Source organism: Phalacrocorax aristotelis, chromosome 6, assembly GCF_949628215.1.
Source record: "Phalacrocorax aristotelis chromosome 6, bGulAri2.1, whole genome shotgun sequence".
Taxonomy (NCBI): domain Eukaryota; kingdom Metazoa; phylum Chordata; class Aves; order Suliformes; family Phalacrocoracidae; genus Phalacrocorax; species Phalacrocorax aristotelis.
Window position 1 is genome coordinate 9,220,352 of NC_134281.1, and position 25,450 is coordinate 9,245,801.

Consider the following 25,450-nt stretch of genomic DNA (forward strand, 5'->3'; position numbering starts at 1 on the left):
TCAGAACTGTTTTTAAAAGAGCTGGCACATTTGGGAGGCTGGAAAACGAGTCCCTAATTGTCAGTATCCTTTGAATCATTAGTAAGTTGCTGTCAATCACAAAGTTCAGCTGAGGTCTGGCCTGGAGTGTTGTAATTGTGAATACATATATATGAAGAAGGCCATTTGCAGATAGAAAAATGAATGAAATACAAGTGCATGCAAGAAACAGTAAAGTTGGATAAGTACCAAGTGGTAATTCTATGGGAAGCTAACAGTAATGTTTCTACATTACACAGGGGGAAGCTGTAATTTGTCATCTGGTTTGTGGGAGTTCCCTGCTCACAAACCTCTCTGCAGATGCTCCTGGGGGATTCTCCCAATGCAACAAGTGGTTGCTGATTGTCACCGCAATTCATTCTGTTGTTTTTGTTTCCAAATCCAAGGAGCGCAAGTTTCCAAAGTTTGTGTCCAAAGAAATGGAAAACATGTACATTGAGGAGCTGAAGTCATCTGTCAATCTCCTGATGGCAAACTTAGAGAGCATGCCTGTGTCTAAAGGAGGCTCCGAGTTCAAGCTGCAGAAGCTGAAACGCAGTCACAACACCTCAATAATTGACATGGGAGAAGAAAATGAGAACCAGCTTTCCAAGTCAGACGTCGTGTTGTCGTTCTCCCTGGAGGTGAGCTTCATGCACATGACAGTGTGCAGAGATTGTGGGAATAAAAATCAGAGCAGCCAACTTCTGCTCAGTTCAGACTTGTTAGGCAGAGATAGTTCAGTGGAAATCGCTTTCTGATCTCCATGAGGAACGGCTCATCTCTGAGTTACCAGAAGCTTTGCCTGTGGTCAAACACCATGTCCTTTCTGGTGTCTCCCCATCTTGTTGCAACAAACTGTGTGAGATAAACCGTCTGGCATTTCCTACTGATGTATATCAAATGGCTCAGAAATGCACATCATTAACTGACCTCTTCATGTGGCTTGTTACTGAGTGTGCCCCAGTAACCCTGAGCCTGAATTGTCCCCAAAACCAGTACAATAATGCAATGCCATAAATGTCAGTTGTTTAATTATTGCCAGGTAAGGGTGTCACTGTATTTCCCTGCAAGCCTTGCTGCCTCTCTGAAGAATTGTTAAAAATTACTGGGGTTTGAATGCACCCAACAGATTGGCTTGCACTTTGTGTGGAAATGCTGTGCTTTGCTGGCTCACTCTTTGCTTTGTGTTGAGCACTGACTTCCTGCTCAGTGCTTTGTCAAGCACTTTGCCTGTATAGGCCAGGGGAAGGCAGGGTGCTGCAGGGACCTGCTGTTACCTCGGTCCTGGAAGCAGCGTTGCTGCAGTAGCTGTTTTCAGCCAACTTAATTGTTCTGTGCAAACATATTTGTGGTCTAGGCAAGACATTTACTCCAGGGAGTCATCAGCACACCCATACAGAATTGTTGTCTGTCAATGAGTGGGTTTATGTTACATTGTCAAAACAACTACCAGGATGGGGTCCAAAACGTAGGATGCAGAAAAATCAGAAAATCCTATTTTTGTGTAGTTTCCTGTTTATTTTTCTTCCTGAGGGGTCTCTTGTTATATATATCATGCCAATGCAAAACTTAAGGATACTGATTGTCCAGTCTCAGAGTTTAACTCATTAGATGTCTGAAACCATCTTTATAATATTCAGTTCAGTCTTATTTAAAAATAGGGCTATGAACCCAGAGACAGCGCCTTCAACAGAAGCATCAAATAAAGCCTGACTTCTAAACGTTCCCATATGGGGGAGCAGGAAACTATCACAAAGCAGTAGACCTCTCTGTTGGAAAAGCCTGTGCAGCGTGTATAGCCATGCATAAAGGGACTCACCCTTACAACGGGATGTCTCAAGCACTTTGCTCCAGCTGAACCCCATCCCGTGGGAAGCAGAAGCTCAGTGAAGCGTTGACTTCAGGAGCTGGCTGGTCTGTGCATGGCTCTGTGTGTGAAACCCTTGCTGCAAGAGAGCTTTTGCTGAAAATGTGCACTCATCAGGGGGTCTGTGGAGCTCTGAGCGCCAGGGAAAGGGTCCTCAGTGCAAGGATAGATCAGAAGACCTGAGGAGAGGAATGTTAAACCTCTGTGTATATACTTCACAGGTAGCTGTAATAAAACAAAAACAGAACTCCCACAGTGTGTCTTGTAGAAATGTTTAAGGTGTGTTTAACAGGATTAATCACCTTTTTTTAAAAAAAAAAAAAAAAAAGGATAAATTCCTGCAACAAACTTAGATGGTTATTTCTTAATAAGGAAGATGAGAAAGACTTTTTACCAGGGCCTGTAGTGACAGGGCAAGGGGCAACAGTTTCAGACTGAAAGAGAGTAGATTAGATCGAATGTAAGGAAGAAAATGTTTACAGTGAGGGTGAGTGGTGGATGCCTCATCCCTGGAATTGTTCAAGGTCAGGTTGGATGGCGCTCTAGGCAACCTGATCTAGTGAAAGATGTCCCTGCCCATGGCAGGGGTGTTGGACTAATATTCTTCAAAGGTCAAACACAAACCACTCTATGATTAATCTTTAAAATAGGCTTTCGGCACAAGCTGAGTAGATGTGTGCTTTTTTTCCTGGATTTCACATATTAAGGCACTTTTAGGTGGGGCAGGACCATGTCTGTGAGGCCCATCTTCTGAAGCTTGGTACAGCTCTGGGCAGCCAAGGGATTCAACTAGCCTATGTGCAGCCTATGTCCCAGTCTCCGTACAGACCTCGCTGGCTGCCACGGTCCCTGCTGAGCCTGGGCAATGCCATTGTCCCTGCCCACCTGCCACCATGAACATCCAGCAGCATGTGGAGGACCCCAGCACTGGCTGACCCCGCAGGTTCAGCAACCAGAGTGAGATCTGAAGAAGGCTGATCCTCTTACACTCCTTTTTCTTCGCCCTGCAGGTTGTCATCATGGAGGTGCAGGGTCTGAAGTCACTGGCCCCCAACCGCATTGTGTACTGCACCATGGAAGTTGAAGGTGGGGAGAAACTGCAGACCGACCAGGCTGAAGCCTCAAAGCCAACGTAAGTCTTGCTTGGCCTTTTGCTCTCTCCACCATGCCCCATCTCTGCCCCATCTCTGCGCTGCTAAGCCTCTGCGGATAGCTCTGGCTCCTGCATGGACAGGCCAGAGGGGATTCTGAGAAGAAGAGGAGAAACGTGGCCTTCACATATGCAGAGTGTCGTCCTGCAACTAAGAATGGCACATAAGCCCTGACTGAGAAAAAAAAGTGTTAATAACAGGCTTATGTCTCTTGTAGCCGTAGAGACATAAATTTGTGCCTATACGTAAGTACTTTGCTAAATAGGGATGGAGTTAAGCATGTGCTTAGATAAATACTTGTCTGAGTGTCCATCTGAACTGGTGCCGTCAGATGTAGGTACGTAAGCTTGTCCTCACTGTCAGGGTTTCAGCGGTCCTATGAGAAAGGGAAACAGCTGGCATGGACATGGTCCAGCAGCCACAGACAGAGGCAGAAGAGAAGAGCAGGAGAAAGCTTCAAGTCACCCAGTTAAAACTTTACCTGAGGCCACTCTGCCCTGGTCCAGTTCACGGGCAGAGATTTGTTCTGCCCTCTTTGACCTGGTCCCCAAATCCCCAGCCTTGGCCCCATACTTGGCTTTTTTGTTTTCCCAGATGTTGTTACATGCCTGTTAATATTGACTGATCTTTGTTAATTTGGAAGGAGAAAAAGGTGAATGGCTTATTTCCTGTCCAATCTGTTGGATTAGTTAACTTGAAATACTATCCATATGGATTTGAGGCAGTTTTCCACTGTGGAGATTTCACACTTAAATGAAATTCTCAGTGTGCCTCTTCACAGTAGGGAATTGCCAAGGTGATATGAAGCCTCCTCCGGCGGTGGGCAGCAGTGCAGGAGGGGATGCTGTTGGGATATTCCCTCTCTGTTCCCACATCCCATTCCCTGCAAGTGACCGGTCCCCAGTGGCGCTTCATCAGGTGCTTCCCAAGCTTGTGGAAGGAAAGCCAAGAACACCCAGCGTGTTACATGTGAGTGCACAAGCACTGCAGGCAAATGGTTCAAGGCTGGCTGATGCAGGCAGGAGGAGAGCAGAGCCAAAGGCAGGCTGCCTTCCTTGGGTGGTTGTTCTCCCACAGAGGCACAGAAACTGCTGATGCCTTACACCCTGCGCTGTACTGGAAGAGCAGGAATCTGCAGTAAGCGGTTTAAAAACAATATTCCCAATCAGGGAAAGTGCTGCAGCCTGGCTTACTTTTCAAAACACTTTGAAATCTGCTTCAGAGAAGGAAGTAGGAGAGCTGTGCTTGGAAGAAAATTTCCATAAGAACCTGCAGTTGTAGTTATTTTAAGTATTTTTGTTGCTTCAGTGGAGAAAGTTGGGCTCTATTTAGGGGAAATTACTACTACCCATACTGAAAAGCACACTTCTGCTGGGTTACATGTGCTTGTTTAGCTTGGTCTCTTCATTCCACTTTTGCTCAAAGGGTCCGACCTTCCTTACACAAGCCTTCTTGCTGTCAGCCGTAGGACTGTTTATACAAGTGTTGTTTTGAAAATAAGGGCTGCAAGAGTGAGCTCTTTAATTGAGTGGGTCTTTTTATCATAATGAAACGTACAGTGTCTGGGCATGAAGCCATCAGCCCTCAGGAAAATGCAGCCAATGCTGAATGCTGCGGCATGATACAAGTTATGCAAGTCCATCACACTCATCCTCTTTCTGCACTGGCTTTCTGTAGAGGTGCGAGTCGGGCTTGAAGTCTCCTGGTTTGCTCCATCACTTGGGCTGATTCCTTTGGAAAAGCCTTTGGAGGGGAGTAGGTTTGACAGTTGGATTGCTTGAGTGTCCTAAGACTTTTTACTTCCAAAACCAAAGACCATCCAAGCCAAGGCTCCAGAATTACCTTCCACAGAAGCCAGAGGTCATCACAGAAAGCTCATCCTTTTTCCTTTGCTGCATTAGAAGTGCTTCTTTCACCTTATTTCCCCTCCCAGACACAATAGCCCAGGCAGGGAAAACCAAAGCCCTGTGAAAGCAATTTACCGCACTTATATTCTGCTCTTCAGAAGGGAAGGAGAGAACGAACCAGATGTGACATGTTTGTATGTTGCTCAGTACAACACCTGAAGGCCCTCAGGTACTTCGATAATGAGGGCAGTGATAGAAATAGCGCAGAGAAGTCTTTGGTGTACTTTTGAGCTATGCTGCCTTGCAGACAAATACCCGTGGTCAGCCAAAACGGCCCTCTGGAGTGTCTCTTTAGATGCTGACATCACTCTCACCGAGGTCATTCACACCGCATTTGCTTGTGTACTTTTTATCATAAGCAAAATGCTTACTGATAAAGGCACTAGATCAGCAGAAGCGTGCGGGACCGCTCTCCAGGGGAGCTTGCTCCCCAGGCATCCCAGGTTTTGTATGCTTTGGCAGGGGATGCTGCCTGGCCTGGGGATGAGGAGCACGCTGTGGGGATTTTGAGCCTCAGCACTATGACAGTGTAAATACTGAAGCAGGTTACCCCTGTATATCCCAAAACTTTTCTATCTCAGAGGCTCAAAAACTAGAAATGCGGGTTAAGTGCCTGTACACAGAAAATGGGGTGAATGCAGTTCTAGAAACAGGCAGTATTTTCTCAGATTAAACTGTAACTCTTCAAACTGCCTGAAATTCAGTTTTGCCATTGTCTGGAGGCTCTTCAGGCTACAAAAGGCTAAATTTCTCCTACATACCAAGGGAAAAAAATACATTTGAACAATAAGATTCACTGGAAGACTTCCCTTTTTTACGACAGCCCTGTGTCCTGGAGAGGTGGAAAGGAGAGGGTCACAGGGCCACGTGACCTTGTAGGACATCTTTTTGTCTAAAAATGACTCATGGAGTTGTTCACGTGTCCTTGAAATGCCAGCTCTCAGCCCAGGCTGCAGCACACTGGTGGCCATGGCTGCTCTTCAGCTCGATGCCGTGCCAGGGGTGCTAACCTGGGGTCCGCACCCCTAACAGAAAAAGGCAATTTCCCAGCCAGGGAAGGATTTCCAAAGGCACTGGTCTAGGGCTGCGAGAGATTAACCTTTTGTCTTCCCTACTATAAAATCAGCAGTTTTTGCCAGTCAGATGTTTGGAAGCATCATAGTGACTTTGGAGCTTGCATCCTGTTTGTAGATCTTGAAAGAGGCAGGATGGAAGCAAGGTTAGCAGCCACCCGTACCAAGCAATCAGATGAGTTGCATGCGAGGAGTGTGGCTCTCGGCATGGCAGTAAATACTGGTCTTCTATTTCTTCTCAGTCTCCATGTTGGATTCCTGACATTTTAAGCCCAATCCCTTCATGTAAGGATTATCTGCCTCAGTGCGGGTACAGAGGATGGCACAGTGCTAAAGAAAGCCAGACCTGAAATAGCAAGGGTTATTTCAGATCAGGCTTGCAGTGTATTATTATTAGTGCCTTTAATAAGTTGTGTAAGAAAAAGCCTTTGTATTATGCCCTAACCCACAGATACCTCTACAAAATATCCCAAATCCGAATGTAAGCAGGATTTTACTGCTTTTCATGCTGGAATTGTATTCTTGCAGATCTTTGGGGGTTTTATACTGCTCCTCTTCCCTGCACGTTGTCCTGATCCCTGCTCTCTGCAAAGCACAGGGCGTGAGGTGGCTCTGCACATCTCCAGCATTTCCCTTCCAGGAGCTGCGTTAGTAATGCTGCTGTTTGCATGGCCTGAGAACAAGGTTGCTGGGGGGTCTGGGAATAGCACAAAGGGTCCAGCCACAGCACCCCTGTTCTACAGTCTCTAAAGAGGCTGCCGGATATATTTAAAGTGACCTGTGCTTGTAGCAGTGCTTATGGGCTGTACCAGTGATTCATCTTCTTATCATATTGCCTTTTTCTGACACAAGCAGAACACAAGAAAATAAAGAGACCGAAGCAACAGCAAGATCCTATGTGCCTTGTAAATAAATGCTGTAAATTTACCTGGTTGTATTTCAGTGTGCAGATAAGTGTCATTCCCCTCTGGCTCACAGTAGTGAGAATCATGCGCATTGAACTCAGCCAAACCATTTGGGTTAAAAGCAGTAAATAGCTAGTTGGGAGTGAATGTGGCCAGCCTGTCTGGGCATTTTGGCATGCCCAAGAAGGGACAGAGGTGCAGGCTGCTCCTCTGACTCTGGACATGCCTTAATTTGGAGGTTAAATAATGCCCCTGCAGAGCAGCCTCTCTAGGACTAGTGCAAGGGTCGGTGCAGTGGCTTAGAGTATGAGAAGTGAGGATGGAGCTTACTGTTTTTGAAGGAGAAAAGATCACGCTTTATTGCCTGTTTTGTTTTTTTCCCTGCAGTTTTCTTAAGCGTGTACTATAGGGCAGTGCTGGAGAGCGGACACTCAACTGGTCTCATCCAACTCCATGTCACTTCTTACGTTGTTTGTCATGACCAAGAGCTTGGACCTCATGCTCCCTCTAGAAATTCACTCTTGATAAAGTAATGTCTTTGGTAAACTTTTAAACCTCTCCATCTCCGTTCCCTTAGCCACCAGGCTAGGAGACAGGGTGCCCTGTTTTATCATTGTGCTTGCTCCTGATGCTGCTTCCTGATTTATTTGCTTTCAAGGTGCTCTGACAGCTCAGCTGCTTATCTCTGCTGTGACAGGCTGCCCTTGTTTGGTTCCCTGCACCAAACCCTCCAAGCTTATCACTCGACTAGGGTCTCCATTTCAAATTGGTGTGCTTCATCCAGCGGAGCCCTCTGCCTGACAGTGAAGAGGGACAGGAATACCACAGCATCCTTCCTCAGCACCATCTAGTGACTGTGTCCTGCTGGGAGATGGGCACTGAGCAGCAAATGGAGGAGCCCTGCAGGAAGGGAGGCTGGCAAGCAGGGATGCCCTCTCTCTCTTTGCAGAAGGGGAAAATCTGGTCTTTTCATTCGGGAATCCCCTGCCTCAGGCCCTGGAGTTTGAAGTGATGTTCAGTGGCTTTGCACAAAGTAGAAGCATGATAAGAGCATTTTGTTGCACTCAGTGTTTTGCTGTCCTGGTTAGTTGGGACACGTGAACACTTCCCCATGGTAAAAAGAGGAAGGTCCTTTCCAGATGTATAAATTACAAATAAATATTCTGTATGCTGTGGAACAAATTTGACTCCACTAAACTAAAGGGGTTTATACTGATGCGAGTGAGAGCAGAGTTTAGCCTATAGTTCATGTTGTGTATCCCTCAGTACAGCTGTTGGTGCGGTGCCTGGTAGGTCTCTTCCAGACATGTGTGGATCTGAGGTCCAGGAGGCTGGCCACCGCTCTTAGCATCGCTGTCCTGGCTGCTGTGACAGCCCTGCAGGCTCTGCAGACAGGCAGGAGAATCAGCCGCCATAGAGTTCCCGGCATCAGCTGGGTGCTCTGAGCCCATGCTACGCTTGGAGCTGCCGCTGTGTTGCAGAGGTATCACACCACGACAAAGCTCAGGCAGAAGACCTGTGTGGCTACATGGTTTTAAGCAGTCATTCATATTTAGGTTTGCATTCCCACCTAAGCCCTGTGTGCGCAAAATTCATGATGCTGGGTGAAAAAGAAAGCAAAAGGGAATTTTAGGAGATAGCTGCCTTTTTTTTTTTTTTTTTCCCTCCCCCCTCTTCTAATTGGCTTCAGTCAGCATTAAGTATAAGCTGTCTTAATTACCCAGACTGATTGGCTTGCCTTTCCAGTTGCATGATTTCATTTCAGAGTTGTGCAGATGTTTACAGCTCTTTTTCCTTAGGAAACCTCCAGGAGCCTTATGAATGTGTCAAAGTAGGTGACTGAGCCCCGGGTACAGCTGTCATCAGACACCATCACTTCTGAGATGCAGCCCTGGTCTCTGGGGTGAGGGTCTGAGCAGAGGGTCAGTCTGTTCCGAGGCATCTGTTGTGGAAATGTCTTCCAGGAGAGACCTTTGGGTTTGCTTTCTGCGAGCACAGTGCAGATGCTCTGAGCCCATGATGCTGCCAGGCTAAGAGGTGACAAGGACAGGGGCAGGAACTTCAGGGGAGTTGCTTTTAGCCCCCCCCGTCTAGGGCTGAAGGGTACAAAGTGGTGTCCAAATCCCCTACACAGGATTTCTTCACTTACAGCTATTTAACATGTCCAGGAGCCAGTTTTCCGACGAGACTGTGCACGGCTTTGCACCTGAAGGGTTCTGCTGTAAGTTCAGTTTGACCTGCTCTTCAAATCCCCTTTTATGTGTGATAGTATTTGCATAATGCTCCTGAGATTTATGCTATGACATCCCATTTTTGAAAGTGGAGTCTGTGGACAAGTCATTAAGCACAGCAAAAAAGGCACTAAAAAGTTATTACCCAGGTGCAAGCATGTGATCTATTATGGGAAGTCTTCATGCAAGTGGTTTAGTGGCCTTTTTAATTAGAAATTCAGAACCACTTCTGATGCTTCCTCGTAGCTGCTCTGCGGGAATGGTTCTACAAAAAAATCTGCTTTAGATGAAGCAGCTGAGTTTTTCCCCACAGTCAAGACAAGGCCCAATAGGTGTTTCTCTACCGTGAGTATCAGATGGCCGCACTGCCATGGTGCAGCCCCTGGACAGCAGTGAGATAGTCTGCTGGGACTGCAGATGGTGATCCCAGGTATAGTCCTACTCCCAAAGGTCTCGGGTGTGGTCCCTCCTCTCTTCGGCTCGCTGAATGTTACGCTAGAAACTGTGTTGAAGAATTATAGACTTACCTCTTGTAGCTGAGTTCTCTGGTATCGAGTAAGCGCGAGCTCTGGCTGTTTTCCCTGCCTTTTAGAGCATACATAACATTGCTTTCGCATGGGTTCTCTGGTGTCTAGTAAGGGTTGAGCTCATGCACCTTTTGTTTCACAGATGGATGTCTCTCTTTTCTTGCCAGCTGCCTAATTTCTTCAGTGTTCCTATGCACTTGGGAGTTATGTATTCCTGTGATAGCACATGCATTCCAATTTAAGTATTCCAGAAGGTGTGATGATGCCCAAGGCAATTTTCTTCGACACCCGTCTGCTTCATCACTCCTATGCATGCAACCTTAAGATGGGATAGTGAAGACCTTTTAAAAGGACATTGAAATGAGATTGAGATTCAGTGATCTGAAATAGTGCTAAATTAAGAGGAGGACTGTGAAACAGAAGTCGTGGAATACATTCAGTCTTGTTTAATGCTCATGGTTGGTGTTTTAAAAGAAAGTAAGCCATGCCTTAGTGCAAGTTTGGCATGTCACTTGCCAAGGGAAGGGTGGAAAGACATGTGAAAAGTGCTCAGTTGTTGGTTTATTTATCAATTGCTGTGTACAGGTAGTGCACATTGTTATTTAATGAGGGGTACTGCAATTGCTGGTTGCAGAGAAGTGTAGGGACACTGCTTTAAAGAACTGGTGCTGTGCCTTCTCTGTCCAGACAGAGACCTGGAAGCAGGAATGGTTTAATGGGAAGGCCAACCTTGACAGTGGTTTCTCAACATTTTAGTTGTCCTTTCTGTGAAACGAAGGTAGGGGTGCCTGTTGCCTTTGTTAATGTGCTAGGTCTCCCAATGAACAGCAGTACTATGTGTGAAATCAGTTAAAGGGAGCTTCGTACTGTTGTCACTACATGGGCAAAGAGGACAAGGCATGCTTGTGGAGAGAGGAGCTTGCAAACATGGCTGGAGCGCAGAGGGACACAGCAACATTTCCTTGAACCCCTTCCAGAGCAAGTCCAAGATGTTTCAGATTGACAAAGTCCATGAAGGGCAGGACACAGCACACAGGAGTGTGTTGCCCGCCTCACCAGTCTTTCACACCTTTGCCAAAAGGCCTTCTAGGCAAATAAAGGTGAGAGCATCTGCAGCAACTCCCACTCCATGGCTTACAGGAGGTGAAAAAGGGGATCCCAGCACCTGGACACAGCCACTGCAGCTGCGGGGTCCCTCAGGATGTGGGAAGAGGGCTCACCAGCCCCTGATGGTTGCTGAAGGAAGGGTGAAGACCTGCAAGTCAGGGGTTGCTGAGCAACTGCGATCTAAGCCCTGCGATCATTGTCAGGCCAGAGATGCAAAATGCATGCCTAGGGATGGATGTCCCATGGAGAAAACAGGACATGGTGTTACCATATCTGCTCTAGCTCTTCTCAGTGGCTGTGTGTCCCTGGGCCAGTGGCTGGCCCAGTCCTTACTTTGGGTTTCCCATCCATGAAACTAGGGCAATGCTTCTATTTCACAGCAGAGAAAATGCTCGTGACTGAGATTGCTGAGTGGACATCATCTGTTGGAAGTGCCCACTCATCCCCACTGGCTCAGGAGATGCCAGGATGACTTTGCTTCTAGCCATCAGACGTTAGGCAAGACAAACCCCATCCCAAGTATTTGGCTGGCTCTGGGCTTCCTGTCCTGGGTCCTGGCTTAGAAGAATATAGAACAGCAAAAACGTGAGTGGTGGCACAACAAGAGATGGTCTCACACCTCTTGTTCCTCTCTTTAGCTGATTTTGGAGGGGTACCTTGTGCCATTTTCTGCTTTGTTTACATTTAGGAAATATTTCACTGCTCTCCTCTACTGAATTTTATAAAGGAGGGTCTAGACTATGTTGTCACAAAACCAGTAACCTATATTTTCAGGCAGAGGATTGCTGCCTCCTTTTCCATGGTCTGTGCTTGTGAGACACTGACTTTCTGTAAAGCTGGCAGTGCATGGCCTTAGTAACTCTAAATCATAACCAGCCCTTAACTAGCCGCAGTCCTTTACAGTTGTGTTTTCTTCCAGGGTGATAAGATTTGATAGAAGTGATTAACCACATCTGAATTTAATTATTCTGTGAAATGAGCAGCTCTGTGGCTGGTTCAGTGGAGCATCTTTGGCCAAAGGAAGCTTTGATTAGCTCATGCGTGGCATTGCAGTCACCTTATACAAGAAGTAGTAACAACCACAGATAGTAAATGCACACAGACCCATTTCATGAATGAAACTCGTACTGTATCCCAAGCTGATATACTGATAAAGCACACAGAGTAGGCAGCCCTTGTAAAAGCAATTTTTCTTTCATTTCAGACCTCCTAGTAAAAGGTTGCTGGGCTTACATTTCCATGTCCTCCTGCTGAGCTTTTCTCCTCTAATTGTAATATCATACTATTAAGTGAGAGCACAGGGCATTTGAAAAGCAGTCATCATTTAAATCATGCTAAGTTAATCACGCTACTTATTTTCCCTATTAATACCCCGAGGATTGTGGTGAATAGCATTGCCATAAATTCTCGTCCAAACCAGCCGCGGGATTTCTGCAGTAAAGCACAGGCTGGGTTGCAGCAGACTGGGAGGGGTGTGTGGTCCTGGGCACAGGAGGTGAGGCTGGGCCGGGTACAAGCATGGCACAGGGATATCTCTGGGGCAGGAATGCCATCTCGTGGCCGTAAATAGCTATTATGTGATTAAATCTATCTCCCATCCCTTCTTACAACTTCCCCATAACACTCCCCCTGCGTATCAGCTATGCTTGGGAAACACTTCATGTTGAAATCAAGCTCTGCATTTTCTGTATAGCAAAGATCATCCTTTTTTGGGTTCCTAAAGCTGTGCTGTCGGCCTCAGCAGCTCCTCTTGGCTGCAGTGCCCTGGCAGCCGAGTGACATGGTGCTGGCACAGGAACAGGGTCTGCGGGGACTGCTTGTGAGCCACAAGCAGATTAAGAGCAGACCTTCACAGGCTTTGCTTTGCTGCAGTTTCTGTCAGCTTTACCCTATTCCTTTTGCACCTTGCACACTCAGACGCAGATGTGATGCTCTCCTAGACATATTTCTCTCTCAGCCGGCAGCCGTAGTGTTGCTGTAGCCAGTTTGAGGATGTGGGAGTTGCAGCTCCTGGAGAGAGAGATGGTGCCTTTTGTCAGCTGTCTGGTACTGCTGGCTGCATGTTGTTTAGCAAGATGATGTCTGTGTGCGTAACACTCATATCAGAGATGTGGGAACAAAAAATGGACAGTCTGTGAAATGCTGGAGCTTGGAAGACATCCTTAGCTGCTGCTAGAAGTCCAGTGGTTAGGGACATGCTGTCTCTGCCCTCTTTTTGGATAACACCATAGTGCTTTCTGCAGTGGTGTTTTTGGGTAAATGAACATGGTTTTTGTAAGCAAAAGAATTACTAATGGTGGGGTTTTTTTTAGCAGAGGGTATGTTATATGCTCGGCAGGAATTAGGACATCACAGGAAATGATAGATTCACTCAGTGAGCCCTTGGGTTGTATCCCATCAGAGAAGATGTCAGTGCTCTGTGCAGACACATGGCCTCACTCCATGTTACGTAGCCCCAGGGGGACGCAGGTACAGCCACAGCTGCCGGCCAGCACCTCCATGCATGCAGGGATGCTGACTTGTCAGTCACCTGCACAGTAGCTGCATCAGTGGAAGCAGGTTTTACCATCGTTATAAAGCCTCTGCAGGAAAGTCTAGGAGGAATCAAATCTGTTTGTGCTGTCACTCCCACTTCAACTCAGCTTCTTCCGAGGGGATGGGACTGAAAGGCTGTCTGTCAGCGGAAAGGGAGGAGAGGAAACAAATGTGAACAAAAATAGGCCATGTTGTCAATCTGTGTCTGGTGACTTTGGTTATCCTATTCTGAAGGTGAGTAAACACATCGAACTCTTACGGTGGGAGGAATCCCAGAGGAAGCTCAGCAGCTCTTGGGAAACAGGCCATGGTATGGATGCAAACTGTTCTCAGTACGTTTCCAGAGGCATGGTGGAAAGGTACCTTTCTTAGCACCTGAGTTGAATTTCCAAGCATAAGACATTTTTGCACGAGCAGATACATAGAAGGTTCTCTGCATCTATGTATATCCTTTGAGATTTTCATTTCAGATCTTTTTTGTGCACCTCCAGCAGTCACCTCCAGCACCCCTCTTTAGCAGTGGAAAGACAGGGCCTCTTTTGGGGCAAACTTCATTTCATCTGCTTGCTGCCTCTAAATTGGGATGAGGCAAATTAAGGCTTAACCACACTGACTATTAATTAGATCTCTCCTTATTACAATAGCAGAAGCCCAAAGCAGGTGATGTGGGCATGTGTACACGGTAGTACAGTCCCCTAAATTTGGGGTTTTCCACAGTTGTGATCTGTCTCATGTCTTGGCATTCTCTCCTGCTAGCTAAAGATCAAATCCTTTCCTTGAAGCCATAGTTCCATTTGAGGCCCTCTGCAGCATGTAAAATCCAAACTCAGCCCCACGAAAACCACCAAATGGATTAAATGACTTGCTATTTTGCCTGCGGATGGCTGCTGCTGGTGGAGGAACTTGTACTTCATCCACACAGTGATACTCCTGCTGAACATTGCAGAGCAGGCAGCGCATGCTTTCTTCTTTGTTTGGTGACTTCACGCTCTATTTTGTTCTGACTATATAATTTTTTCTCTTTCAATAATGATATCTCTTGAGAAGGTGTATCACCCACTGGGTTATGCTTAGAAGAATTCAGCTGACCTCAGTCCAGGTTTGTAGTCCTACTGCAGTAAGTTGCAAACCAGTTTGCAACTGTCCCCAACTGAGCATCCCCAAACTGGCTGTGGTTTATTCCCCCACTGAAACGGAATTGTGCATGGAGCTGCACCCCGTGGGTCTCCACCTGTGTGACCCAGCCTGTGGGTTTTCTTGGAGAGCCTAAAAAAAACCTGAATTCTTCTCTTGCTTTTGTTTTTTTTCAAATCCTAAAGACACAAACCAAAAACCTATTGCCCATTGCCCACGACAGTTGCCAAAAATACATATTTTCCTGAAGGCTTTGGGATGCCCTATTTCTTTTATGACTGCTTTGTGACCCAGCTGGTGCAGGTGTGAGCACCTGCCTCCACCATGTGCCATGGATACGTCCGTGCCGCCGCATCCCCTGCCAGTTCAGTGCCTCACTAACACCACTCCCAAAGAGGAGCTGTCTGCTCTCAGGGCTCAGCGTTATCTCATTTATGTCATTCCTAGAAGTTCACAAATACCCATTTCTGAAAATGAAATGAGCGTTTTCATCCTGGTGGAATTAATGCCATCCCTTCATCAGGTTTTGCTGTTGAGCTGAGTCAGTCTGTGTGTGCTGTCAGGCTGTGAACTGCAGCCTTAGACTAGGGGCAAGAGAAGTTCAGAAATATCACCGATAACCATAATCTTGGTCATCGACTTCTGTTCCATGTTTTTGAATGGCTGGTATGTGTAAAGCATTAAAGAATATTAAAAAAGCTTTCCTGCATGCTTCTTCACGTCCAATCAGCTGCTAAACACATCTAAAAACTCTTCATTTTCCTCCTTGCTGGTATCTCAAGAAATACATAAAAATGAAACACACCTTAACATCACATTAGAGAAACAGGTGTAGCCAACTCTATCAGCTGTGTGAAGGCAGGTTAGCTGGGTGTCTGGTGGGCTGCTTCTCTAACTTCGTTTTGCCCAGTGCTTGAGCTTTAGGCATACATGATTTATGGCCCAAGATTTAAGACTGCTCCCTGGAAAGGTCTCTTACGCGAGGGGAGTTGTGGCTGAAGAAAGAAAACCATCGTTTGTTAGGCAGGATTTCTGGACAAACTAAATGGAGACTGTACATAGCATTTCGGTGCAGTGGTGAAGTGGGGTCGGAGCTCTCCATCCCCAGAGCGGGATCCAGCTCCAGGAGGCACCGCGGCTGGGCACCACAGTAAGCCAGGGAACCAAGGCTTGTTAAAAGCATCACACCCAGACAAGGTGAAGCAGTGACACAGCAAAAGGAGTCTTTTCTGGCACGTGTTTCCTCAAAAAATAGGCAGTGTCTATCAGGCTGCTGTCTGTGCCGCGCTCTTGATGGGCTTCCCTCCACCAGCCAGATTCCTTTGGAGACCAAACTACAAATACACCAGGATGGACACAGACACACTGGTGTGGGTGCCGGGAGAGAAGAAGTGAGGGATGTGGATGAAGAGCAGTGCATGAAGCACAACCCTTTCCTGCCTGAAGCAGCAGCGCGCGAGGGAGGCAGCTGGTCATTGCATTCTCACCAGATCCCATTCTGGCAGCAGAGGACAGCCAGTGAGGTTAAGCTGGCTTTGCAGATTTTGTCCCAGACCCAGTCACATGTATTAAAGGTGTTTCACATGGACCGCCCCGCCTCTGTATGCAACCAGCTGCAGGAAGGCCCTGGGTGCTGGTTTAGGTGGCTGTGCCCCTCCAGGGGTGGAGGCAGCTGCCTCCATGTTTCTGCATTCCCAAGGACATGCTCCTGGCCTGGGACGGGACAGGCATTGCTGCTGGTTCCCTTGCGTTTGAAAAACAATACTGAGCAGTAGTTCAGTAAACTACTGCAAATCTGGCCAACGTGCAGGAATATTATTCTGCAAGACTTTTTCACTTAAGCAGCAAACTTGTGGGGACAAGGCAGAAGGGCAGCATCTCCCGCAGAGGGGTGCCGTGTCCCAGGATACTGCTGTGTACACCTGGAGTGAACCCACCAAGGGAAGAGTATAGCTCTCCTTTAATACACATTTTTACTTTTATTTTCTGCTTTTTACATGTTTATTCCATGCAAGCTGGCAAGCAAACCTGTTTTAATAAATATATCTGGAGAGGGAGAAAAGGTGTCCTCTGGCAATTTAGAAGCCCATGAAAACTGGTCATATATCATGGTTAAATGTCCCCCATTGAAAGCACGTCACTCTCCAGCTGCTCTCATGTTAGCCTACTGACAGGATGAGCTGGTTAGCAGAGCTGATGCATGGCCCAGCAATATAATTCAGTTGCACTTGTTCGTTATTTACAGAAATCACAGACATCGATGTTCTGGCCAGATCAAGTTACAAGAGCAATGATGGAAGAAGGGTTACTGTTTCAAATTGGGCAGGCGCTAAGGAGACTTGTATACAAATGGAAGAATTTAATGCATTCTCCTGGGTACTAACATGTTATGTTCACGTCTGGGAAGGTCATGGGTACTAAAGTTTCACGTAGAGGAATTTACAGGCAAGAGGTGAATAGAAATGATTAAGTCAATGTCAAAGGACAGCTGAGAAAATTGCAGATTAGGCCACGTAAGTGGGATATTGTGGAGAAAAATAGCTGGCAGTGTGAGGAGGCTAGGTCTTCTTACTTGTTTTGTCCATAAGTGGGAAGGGCTGAGTAGCATCAGCTTGAAGGTTTGCCAGAAGATTGCCAATGTGTGGCTTGAAATAGCTGACAGCAACTTGGTCTGAGCAGCCTGGCACCTGTATCGGCAGTGGCATCGCTTTCTCTCCATGTGCCAGTCAGGCCAGCGCCTGTGAGAGCTCCCAAATGCTCCTGAAATCAGACAGGTAGGCCCATCCTTCAAGTGCTCCACATTAGACAAGCCCATGGAGGTAGTGGGAGACAAGGGTGACCCTTCCTCCTTTGTTCTCTTCACCTTCTACTCACGCCCTCTGGATATGTGTCATTTTATGTTTCATTCAGAAAAAAATCTCAGTGCTTTAGGCTGTTTGGTCAGTAACTGTGATGGCACCTCTAGGTGAATCTATAGACGCAAAGTCTACAGCGATGATCTACTTATTTTGCTTGTAAAAGGTAAAACAAGGGCCAGCATTTATCAAGTTAGCACCTGGGACATATCTCATCCTCTAGCTCTTTGCAGCCAGAAGAGTTCAGCTACTTATCCTAAGTTTGATGCCAAACTAACCCTGGAGATGCAAGCAGATCCTATGGCTGTCACTGGAACAGCACAGATGTGATAAATAGGGCATTAATTCTAGCAAAGTCGTCGTGCATGGCAGCATTTCTTGGCCAGCTCCAGGCTTTGGGATACACTGGGCAGTAAGGAATGCCGGGCTGAAGGTTTCAGGAAGGAATCAGACAGTTAATATGGTCCTAACTGTGAAAGTATTGTCAGGACTTTTCTGCTTGTATCCTTGTTTTTTTCTGGTGTGTATATATATGTTTTTGGCCAGAATGACATTATTGATCCTCATTTGCAGATGTATTATTGCTCTGAAGTGTAAGCTTGAGCTCTGTGATATGGGGACAAGATAGCATGGCTGCTTCATGAGAAGATTTGTCCAACTCCCTTTGCCAACAAATAAACTCCTGCAGCGATAACCTGCTTAATTATTAAATATGGAAATGAAACCATTACACTGTTAGTCCCTCAGAAGATCTTAATACCTAACTACTGTCCAGAGCTAATTTTCTGAACAATAATTTAATACACAGCACAGATAAACTGCGTACTTAGACTGAATACAAATGATGTTTCAGTGACATGAAATATGGCCTTATGCTGAGCGTCACTATGGCAACTAATGACATCACCGCAGGCTTCAACCTGTGCAAAACCCAACTTCTGAGGGTCTCTATTTTTTGGTGTGGATCTTTTCAGGGCTTTTGGGGTATGAATATGTAAGCACCACAGTGTTGTCAAGGGTTTGCTATGTATGTTTACTGTCATTTGAAACATTTATTCCCTTTGTGGTTGATGTTGTTCTCATGAAGGAAACCTAATGAAAATTACTGTTTGTATTTGGTTAGTAACATTTGTTGATAACATATGGTCTGGGAATGCTTCAGCAAATAAGAGCTTTTTAATAGTAAACAGAGATATGAGTTCTATAAAGCAGATGCTGTCAAAATACACAGTGTAAGGTTGGATATTTTCTTAGTTTTGTCTCTTACCCAGAACAAGATTATCTTCCTACTTTCCCTGCTAGTGACAATGCATTTTTTTTAAGAGAGAAAACATAACCTGTGACCTGAAGCTGTAATTAGAAAATAAGGTCATTTCTTGTTTCTTAGGCTTGAAACATTTATTAGGTACCTGATGGCTCATACATGAAAAGATGTAATATTGAGGATCTGACTGGACCTGTAGTGCTGTAGATAATTTATGCCAAACCTCTGCTCCCTGACACTGGTGGCAGTTTGATGCATCGTCATAAAAGATGCAACATGTGGAACTGTGACACCGGAGAGAAAACTTCAGAGCAAAGCTGATGAAGAAACTGAGTTTGTTAATCAGCTCTGTGCTGAACCCACTCCTCTGCTAAGCTCGGTCGGACAAGATTTGCTCAGCGGAGAGCAAAGCATAGAACCGTACTCCCTGGGCACAGGAAGGAGTAAATTATTTTTCCCCGATGCAAAACCTGCTGTTTGTTATTTGTGTTTGAAGAACATCTAGACGCTGGACCACAAGTCATTTGAGCCTTTCACAGTCATTTCAAGGGAACTGCCTTTCTTCAGCAGAGGATCTATTTTGAGGAGAGTGTAAAATAAGAAAGTGTCATTAACAGTGTGAGGGTGAATAGAGGCGGTTAGTGAGTTGTGGTATAATCTCTCATCTGACTTGCAGTATTTTAGGTTGCAGTGTGTGTTCCATCACATCACTCAGAGGTGTTGCTCTAGGCACACTTGTACAAGAAGCACCTTGCCTGTGATAATTCTTCAAGCTTGCTTATACACTTTGCATGAGTTTTGAAGTGTGATGAATTTTCAGGGTCTCTGGGAACAACATAGAAATCTAGCTCACAATGAATTGTAAAAAAAAAAAGACAGAGAACAAAAAAAGGAAAAAGAGCAGGTTTTATCTGCTAGTTTCACGTTTGGCCGCTGCATGATCGGATGGTCGGGAGCATCTTCCTTGCAGTGGGGCACTCTTCCCCAGTCCTCCCCCTGCCCTTCATCTTTGACTGAGCTCTTCCCTGCTAACAAGGGCAAGTGCAGTTTTAGGAGTACTTTGCTTAGCTCTGTACGGTAGTTTCTGTCTGGCTTTATTTTAATGAGTTTCTAACACTGTAGAAACAAAGCTTGAAAAACAGCTGTGAAGTCTCAAACATAAAAGCATCATGACTTTTTACCCCTTAGTGCAGAAGGTATTTTCTTCTCTGCTACTTTCAAAATTGTTTAAAGCTTACATTAGTTCAAATTCCACTTAATTTTTTTTCTGTAATCCTCTTCGTCTGTGCCTGTTTGCCAGAGAGGAGCATTTTCCTGTATCTCAGAAACCTGAGCATAGGTGAGAAGTTTGACATGCTGGTGTGAGTGGCACCACTTGTGGCGGCGCTTCGTGAGCCTATTTGAAAAGCCGTGGCCCTTAGGATGTTGAACAGACTTGATATTTCACAGATTTCTTTTCCCTTTTATCTCTCTAAATCCAAGCTGACTGCTGTGTAAGTTCCAGGTATCTTTAAGAGAACCCCACGAGGATGCTCACCAGCACAGCTCAGGTGAGCCCTCGCTGGTGCCACCAGGCAGCGGCTCCAGCTGCAGCACACTGCTTGCAGGGATGGGGACAGGGCTGTGGCCAAACTGGCACTCTGTCCTCAAAGCTTCCCCAAGTGTTCAGGGCCAGAGAGCAATCCTCTAGCGTGAGATGCTCAGGCCCGTCCCCAGACCTCCCTCCAGTGGGCTGCAGGGCTGTGGCAGTTCCCACACTCATGCGGGGAAGGTCAGCAATGGGGTGGGATCCCCTTCTAAGGCTTAAAATGGCACGTTTGGCCATAGATGTTGGCAGACTGTGGCTGGGACCCTGTGACTGGAGGGTCCCACATGGAATGGGTTCATGTTCTCTGCACATCTGGAGATGTCTTCTAAAAACGTGCATGTTTAGAGGGGGTTTTCACATACTGTGGGTCATTCAGCCTCCATAGCACTGCTTTCCAAGCCACAGGACCAGCCAGGAGATGACTCAGGGTGTACAAATAGTAGACAGTGGTGTCAGCTGATTGCATAGTTGGAGAGGTGGCCGCTTCCTGGCCACTGCTGTCCCGTCCCCAAGGAGCCGGTGTCCTGCTCTGCAGTCCCAGCAAACTAGGATTACTTTAGGCGTAATGGCTTGAACTTAAATCTGGGCTGGGGTTGGGATTTGGAAGAGGAACCAGGTTAGACTGGGGTTTCTTCAGAGGAAGCAAACCTCACTGTCAACTTGGGAAGGAGAGGTTAATTAGCCAAGAGAGGAGCAGAGGCATGAGCGATTGCAGATGTCCTAGGTGCAGATGTCCTCGATCCTCAACTTCTGTTGTGACTATGCAGGCTGTCGCTGCAGGAGACATTATGTTCTTTCTAAATAAAAAAGTTCTCTTAAATTGGTTTCATGCTGCTCCCAAATACTCTTTTTTTCCCCAAAGAACCATCGTGGGTTTTTCAAACATCTGTGCCACATTCCTCCAAGAAGATAATTAATGCCCTTGTCACTCAGACATCCCAGCCACTTTGGCTTGTGCCAGACAGGACATTTTTGTTTAACCATTGCACTCCCAAGGTGTAGCACTGCTGACCTGTCGGTGGAGCTGAACATCTTTCTCTCCCTGTTTTCACAGCTGGGGCACCCAAGGAGACTTCACGACAACACACGCGCTTCCTGCAGTGAAGGTGAAGCTGTTCACGGAGAGCACGGGAGTGCTGGCTCTGGAGGACAAAGAGCTTGGGAGGGTAAGGAGATTTTGCGTTTAATAATGTTTCCTTCTGGCCCTGCTTTTCTAGAGAAATCTCTCCTGTACGGAAATATCTTTGGAGCACAACATGCTCTGCTTTTTTGCCAAGCTTCAGGAGAGAGGGAAAAAAGCAAGCTCTCCACTGCTGGAAAGGAGTGCATCTCGCATGCTGTCTTTGTTGTGAGTTTGTAATGGCAGCATTTCAGCTGGCTGTGCCTGCACTCCGCAAAGGCAGAGGATCTTGTGTGTGATATTGGCAGTCCGGAAAGCCTTAGAAGTTGCTTACGGAAATGGACATTCCTGAGGCAGAAAAGGGGATTATGCTGAAGCAAAAAGAAGGGATTTAAGTTTGGCAAGAGAGCGTTAAGCTGCTCTCCTATCTGCTGAGCAGCCGGTGCACGGTTTGAGCATTTGAAAGCACTGACTGTGGTACTCACTGCAAAGGCCTTGAAATCCTGGCTCCCTCGGGGATTGTGGCTTCAGTGGGGCTGGACTGGGGAGTGGAATGTGGGGGTACATTTCCTCCATCAATGGTGTTAATAGCAAAAACCTCAGATTCCTGGGGTACTGGCCACAGAGCCAACCTTCCTGCCCCATCTCTGCCTCTCACCTGTGCTCCCTAAACCAGCACCTTGGGACTGGTGGCCCTCCATTGCTGCAGCCCACAGCTCCAGAATATCTGTGGATGAGATTTTTCTGTGGCTTTGGGACACTTCAGTTAGTCTCCATGGATTTTTTTGCAGCTGTGTAATTTGTGTTGGCCCCAGGCATAACTGGCAGCAAACTCCCTGCCATCCTTTCCTCAGCTCTTCAAAGGTGTGAAGACCCCATGAAAACCAGTTCACAGGAAGAGAGGCTGCAGCTTACCCATGGGCTTGGCACCTCCCATGTCACAGCTCAGTGTGGTCTGAGCGATCTCCAGGAGCAGCCTGGGCTCTCTGCCCAGCTCTGCAGCACACCTTGCTCTCCGCCTTGTCTACTTGGCCAACAAAGCCATAGCCAAGAAAGCCACTGATCCTGTGCCAAGCCCAAGTATGGTATTTACAATTATGGACTAACCTTTTGGGGTGTTTCTTGCTAACTCCATGGCTGCTTGTGCCTTGACACAGGAGAGTCTGTGTCCATAAAACAAAGCCCTAATTAACCTGGGTTTTTATTCATCCTATTCATACAGGTGCCAAATGTTTTTCCAGGTCCTAGTGAGCTGTTGATCTCATTTATATTTTTATGGTGGAGAGTGCTGCATGTGATTTTGTCTCATACAATTTATGTTCATTTTAGCTATTTAGGTTTTCATGTTCATGTAACATCCTTTGGTCTTGCACTTGAGAGAGAGAAAAGCAAAGCTACACCTTCTTTTCTCCTCTCAGTCTTCTATTCAAAGAGACACAGCCCCTTTGGACTTTCCTCATCCACACCTTGATTCTTCCTTTCTCCCTGTCCGGCTCCTTTTTTCATGAAGAGGGTGACCCCACCAGGCTGCAGTACTCCAGCTGAAGACCTACAGCTGCTTTGCTGCACAGCATTTTTCAGGATTATTTTCAAAACCTCGTTCTTCAAACAGCCCAGCACTGTTGCCTTTATCCACTGCAGTATGCTGAGCAGAGCTTTTCACCCGGCCAGCCGCGATGCCATTCAGGGCTTTTTTCCCTGGATGGTTACACTTGGTGTAGGCCTGCTTGCTTTGTAAATCTTGTTTCCACTGGCATCCATAAGCAGTGCTGACTTTGTTGGTCTCGGGAAGCAATTAGCTGTGCATGTTGTTCTGAGAAAGATGTCAGGCCCCAAAGCAACCCCTCTTGCCCTGAAATTCTGATGAGCCAGCCCCACCAATGCACTTTAATTCCTGGTCCAGCAGGAAGCCATCCCTCAGCTCTGAGCTTGTGCAGTCTGAAGGATCTGGGCCAGCAGTGGCTAGTGCAGGGAGCCGGGCGGTGATTTCCCCTGGCCCAGGGCCACCAGTGCTTTCAGTCGGACAAACTTCAAAGGGATGCTTGGTGTGCCCCGGAGTGGCTGAGATGACACGTGTCTGCTCAGGCTGCCTCGGGATTTCTTTTTCAATGAAATAATGAAATCAGGAGTGTGCTAAGTCCCTGGTTTAGCTGTTGGAGTGGGCATGAGCCTGTCTGCACGGAGAGAGAAAGGAAGCAGGTTTTATACACAAAAACACCCATGCTCAGCTGCCCTTTGAGAAGCAGCTTTGTGCTCTGCCAGGCATGTACAATGCCCACTTTCTATTGCAAGTTTTAAATTGGCAACCAGCCGACACTCCTCATTTCACCACTTTTATCGAAGGGAGAGCTGGAAAATGCTCCCAAGCCCTAAACTGCTGGATGGGCAGCTGAAGGCATGGGAATACATCCTGGCCCTATTGAAGCCCATGGCAAGGCTCCCACGGATTTCAGCTGTGCCAAGACTTCATCTACTGAGAGCAAAGAGGGGAAGCCTTGAGTTACAACAACACTGAGCAAAGTGTATGTGCCTTTTGGTGAAAAGGAGTTAGAAATCAAAGTAGAGAGCATCCCAAACACCCTGAGTGGCTGCTGCTTCACTGAAAGATGCAGTTTAGTGCATGACCTGCCTTGCAGTGGGTCCTTGGAGGCTGCTTAGAGTTTGGGTCCATCCGTGTTTCTAACACCACCATGTGTAGAGGACTCACTTATTTTCTTCAGGATTTGCTTAAATGTTTTCCTTTTTTTTTTTTCCAAGAGTGATGCAGTAGAGACTGATGTTGCTCAGTTATCTATGTAACTAATAAGAACTTCAGATTTCTGCCAGAGAAAGCATTAGTCTAATTCAATAAAATGAGTGATAAATAATGTTGATGAATAAGGGTGAAGTTGAGAATCTACTGATGTTAACCTCAGTCTTTGGAGAAGGCAATAAAATACTTTTCAAAATCATTCGTCAGAGGATAATACCATCAAGGATAGTTTGATGGAAAACAGCCCCTATGTTGTTGACTCAGCAATAAAGTTGAAGAGCAGAGGAATACAAGATTATAGTCTGGGCTGGAGTTTGGCAGGAGCATGAATTAAGCATGAGCAAGGAATGAGTGATGGCAGCACAGCGAATAATGAGGGTGAATGCTGCCGTTTGTAAAATACTTTGCATGTGTAAAGGTTAGTGGATTTAAAGGAGGTTGATCTCACTACAGGACAGTGGACAGTCACTACAGGACAGTCACCTCTGAGACTGAAAGCATCCGAAGAGGAATGGGCGTTGGAGGAAGAGGGTTAAACCACCTCAGAGGCTTATATAGAAACACTAGGAGAAGGTGGTGGATGTGGTGTAGTTCTGGGAGAGTACTCTGTGGCTCACTGTCTGAGGGAGCTGCTCTGCTTTGTAAGGGTAATGGGTGAGTGGGAAAAGCACAGCTATGATCAGGAAATATTACTCACCTCTTGGAGCCTTTCAGTTCCTTTGATGAGCCAGACACCTCTATTGGTGTTCATCTGCACAGCTCCACTGCAGTCATTGGTGTTGCGCTGATTTACTCCAGCTGGAGACCCATCATTTCCTTGCTGCATAACATGGAAGCAGAGAGTCTTGCAGCCTCTGATGCCACGATGCGTGATGCAGATTTTGTCTGCTGTTGCAGTGCAGTCAAACACACCAGCCTATCTAAAATGTTGCCTACTGCATCCAGTCTTAACAGTAAGCAAAAAATCAAACCAGCTCCCTCACAACCTGATTGTAGCAAAAGGTGAACCATTTTAGGCAGAATTTTCTGAGCCCTTGAAACAGCTCACCTCACAGGGGAAATGTCAGCAAGGCTGGAGGTTGACTGAATTGCATGAGGCTGAAAGTGGGGGATTGCATGGGCCACCTCAGCAAAAACTTGTTGCTGGTTGCCAACCACAGCAGTCCACCATCACATCTAGATTGATTTACCTGGACAGTTGCAAGTTCATTTACCATGGTCTTTCCTTAAATGATGGGAACTGATAATGCAGTTCTGTTCTGCACAGCCCCGTGAGCAATGGCTTGGTAAATACAGGGGCCAAGGAATATATGAACTAATCTCAAAAATAATCTGTACTTTAAAAAAGCAATTAAAAAACCACTGATGGTGGCTATTCATTGATATGAATAGAAACTTCCAGACTGACTTTTA

At 46.4% G+C, this 25,450-nt stretch overlaps 1 protein-coding gene across 9 annotated transcripts in view; it reads left to right on the forward strand.

Annotated features, from left to right (window-relative positions):
• The window catches only part of CADPS (calcium dependent secretion activator), a 225,979-nt gene that overhangs the window by 87,517 nt on the left and 113,012 nt on the right, over positions 1-25,450 (forward strand). For all 9 annotated transcript variants that reach the window (XM_075095783.1, XM_075095787.1, XM_075095784.1 and 6 more), the window contains exons 5-7: positions 426-662; positions 2,899-3,020; positions 21,220-21,331. In XM_075095783.1, coding sequence (XP_074951884.1) covers positions 426-662; positions 2,899-3,020; positions 21,220-21,331 — 471 coding nt within the window. The remainder of the gene's footprint in view (positions 1-425; positions 663-2,898; positions 3,021-21,219; positions 21,332-25,450) is intronic.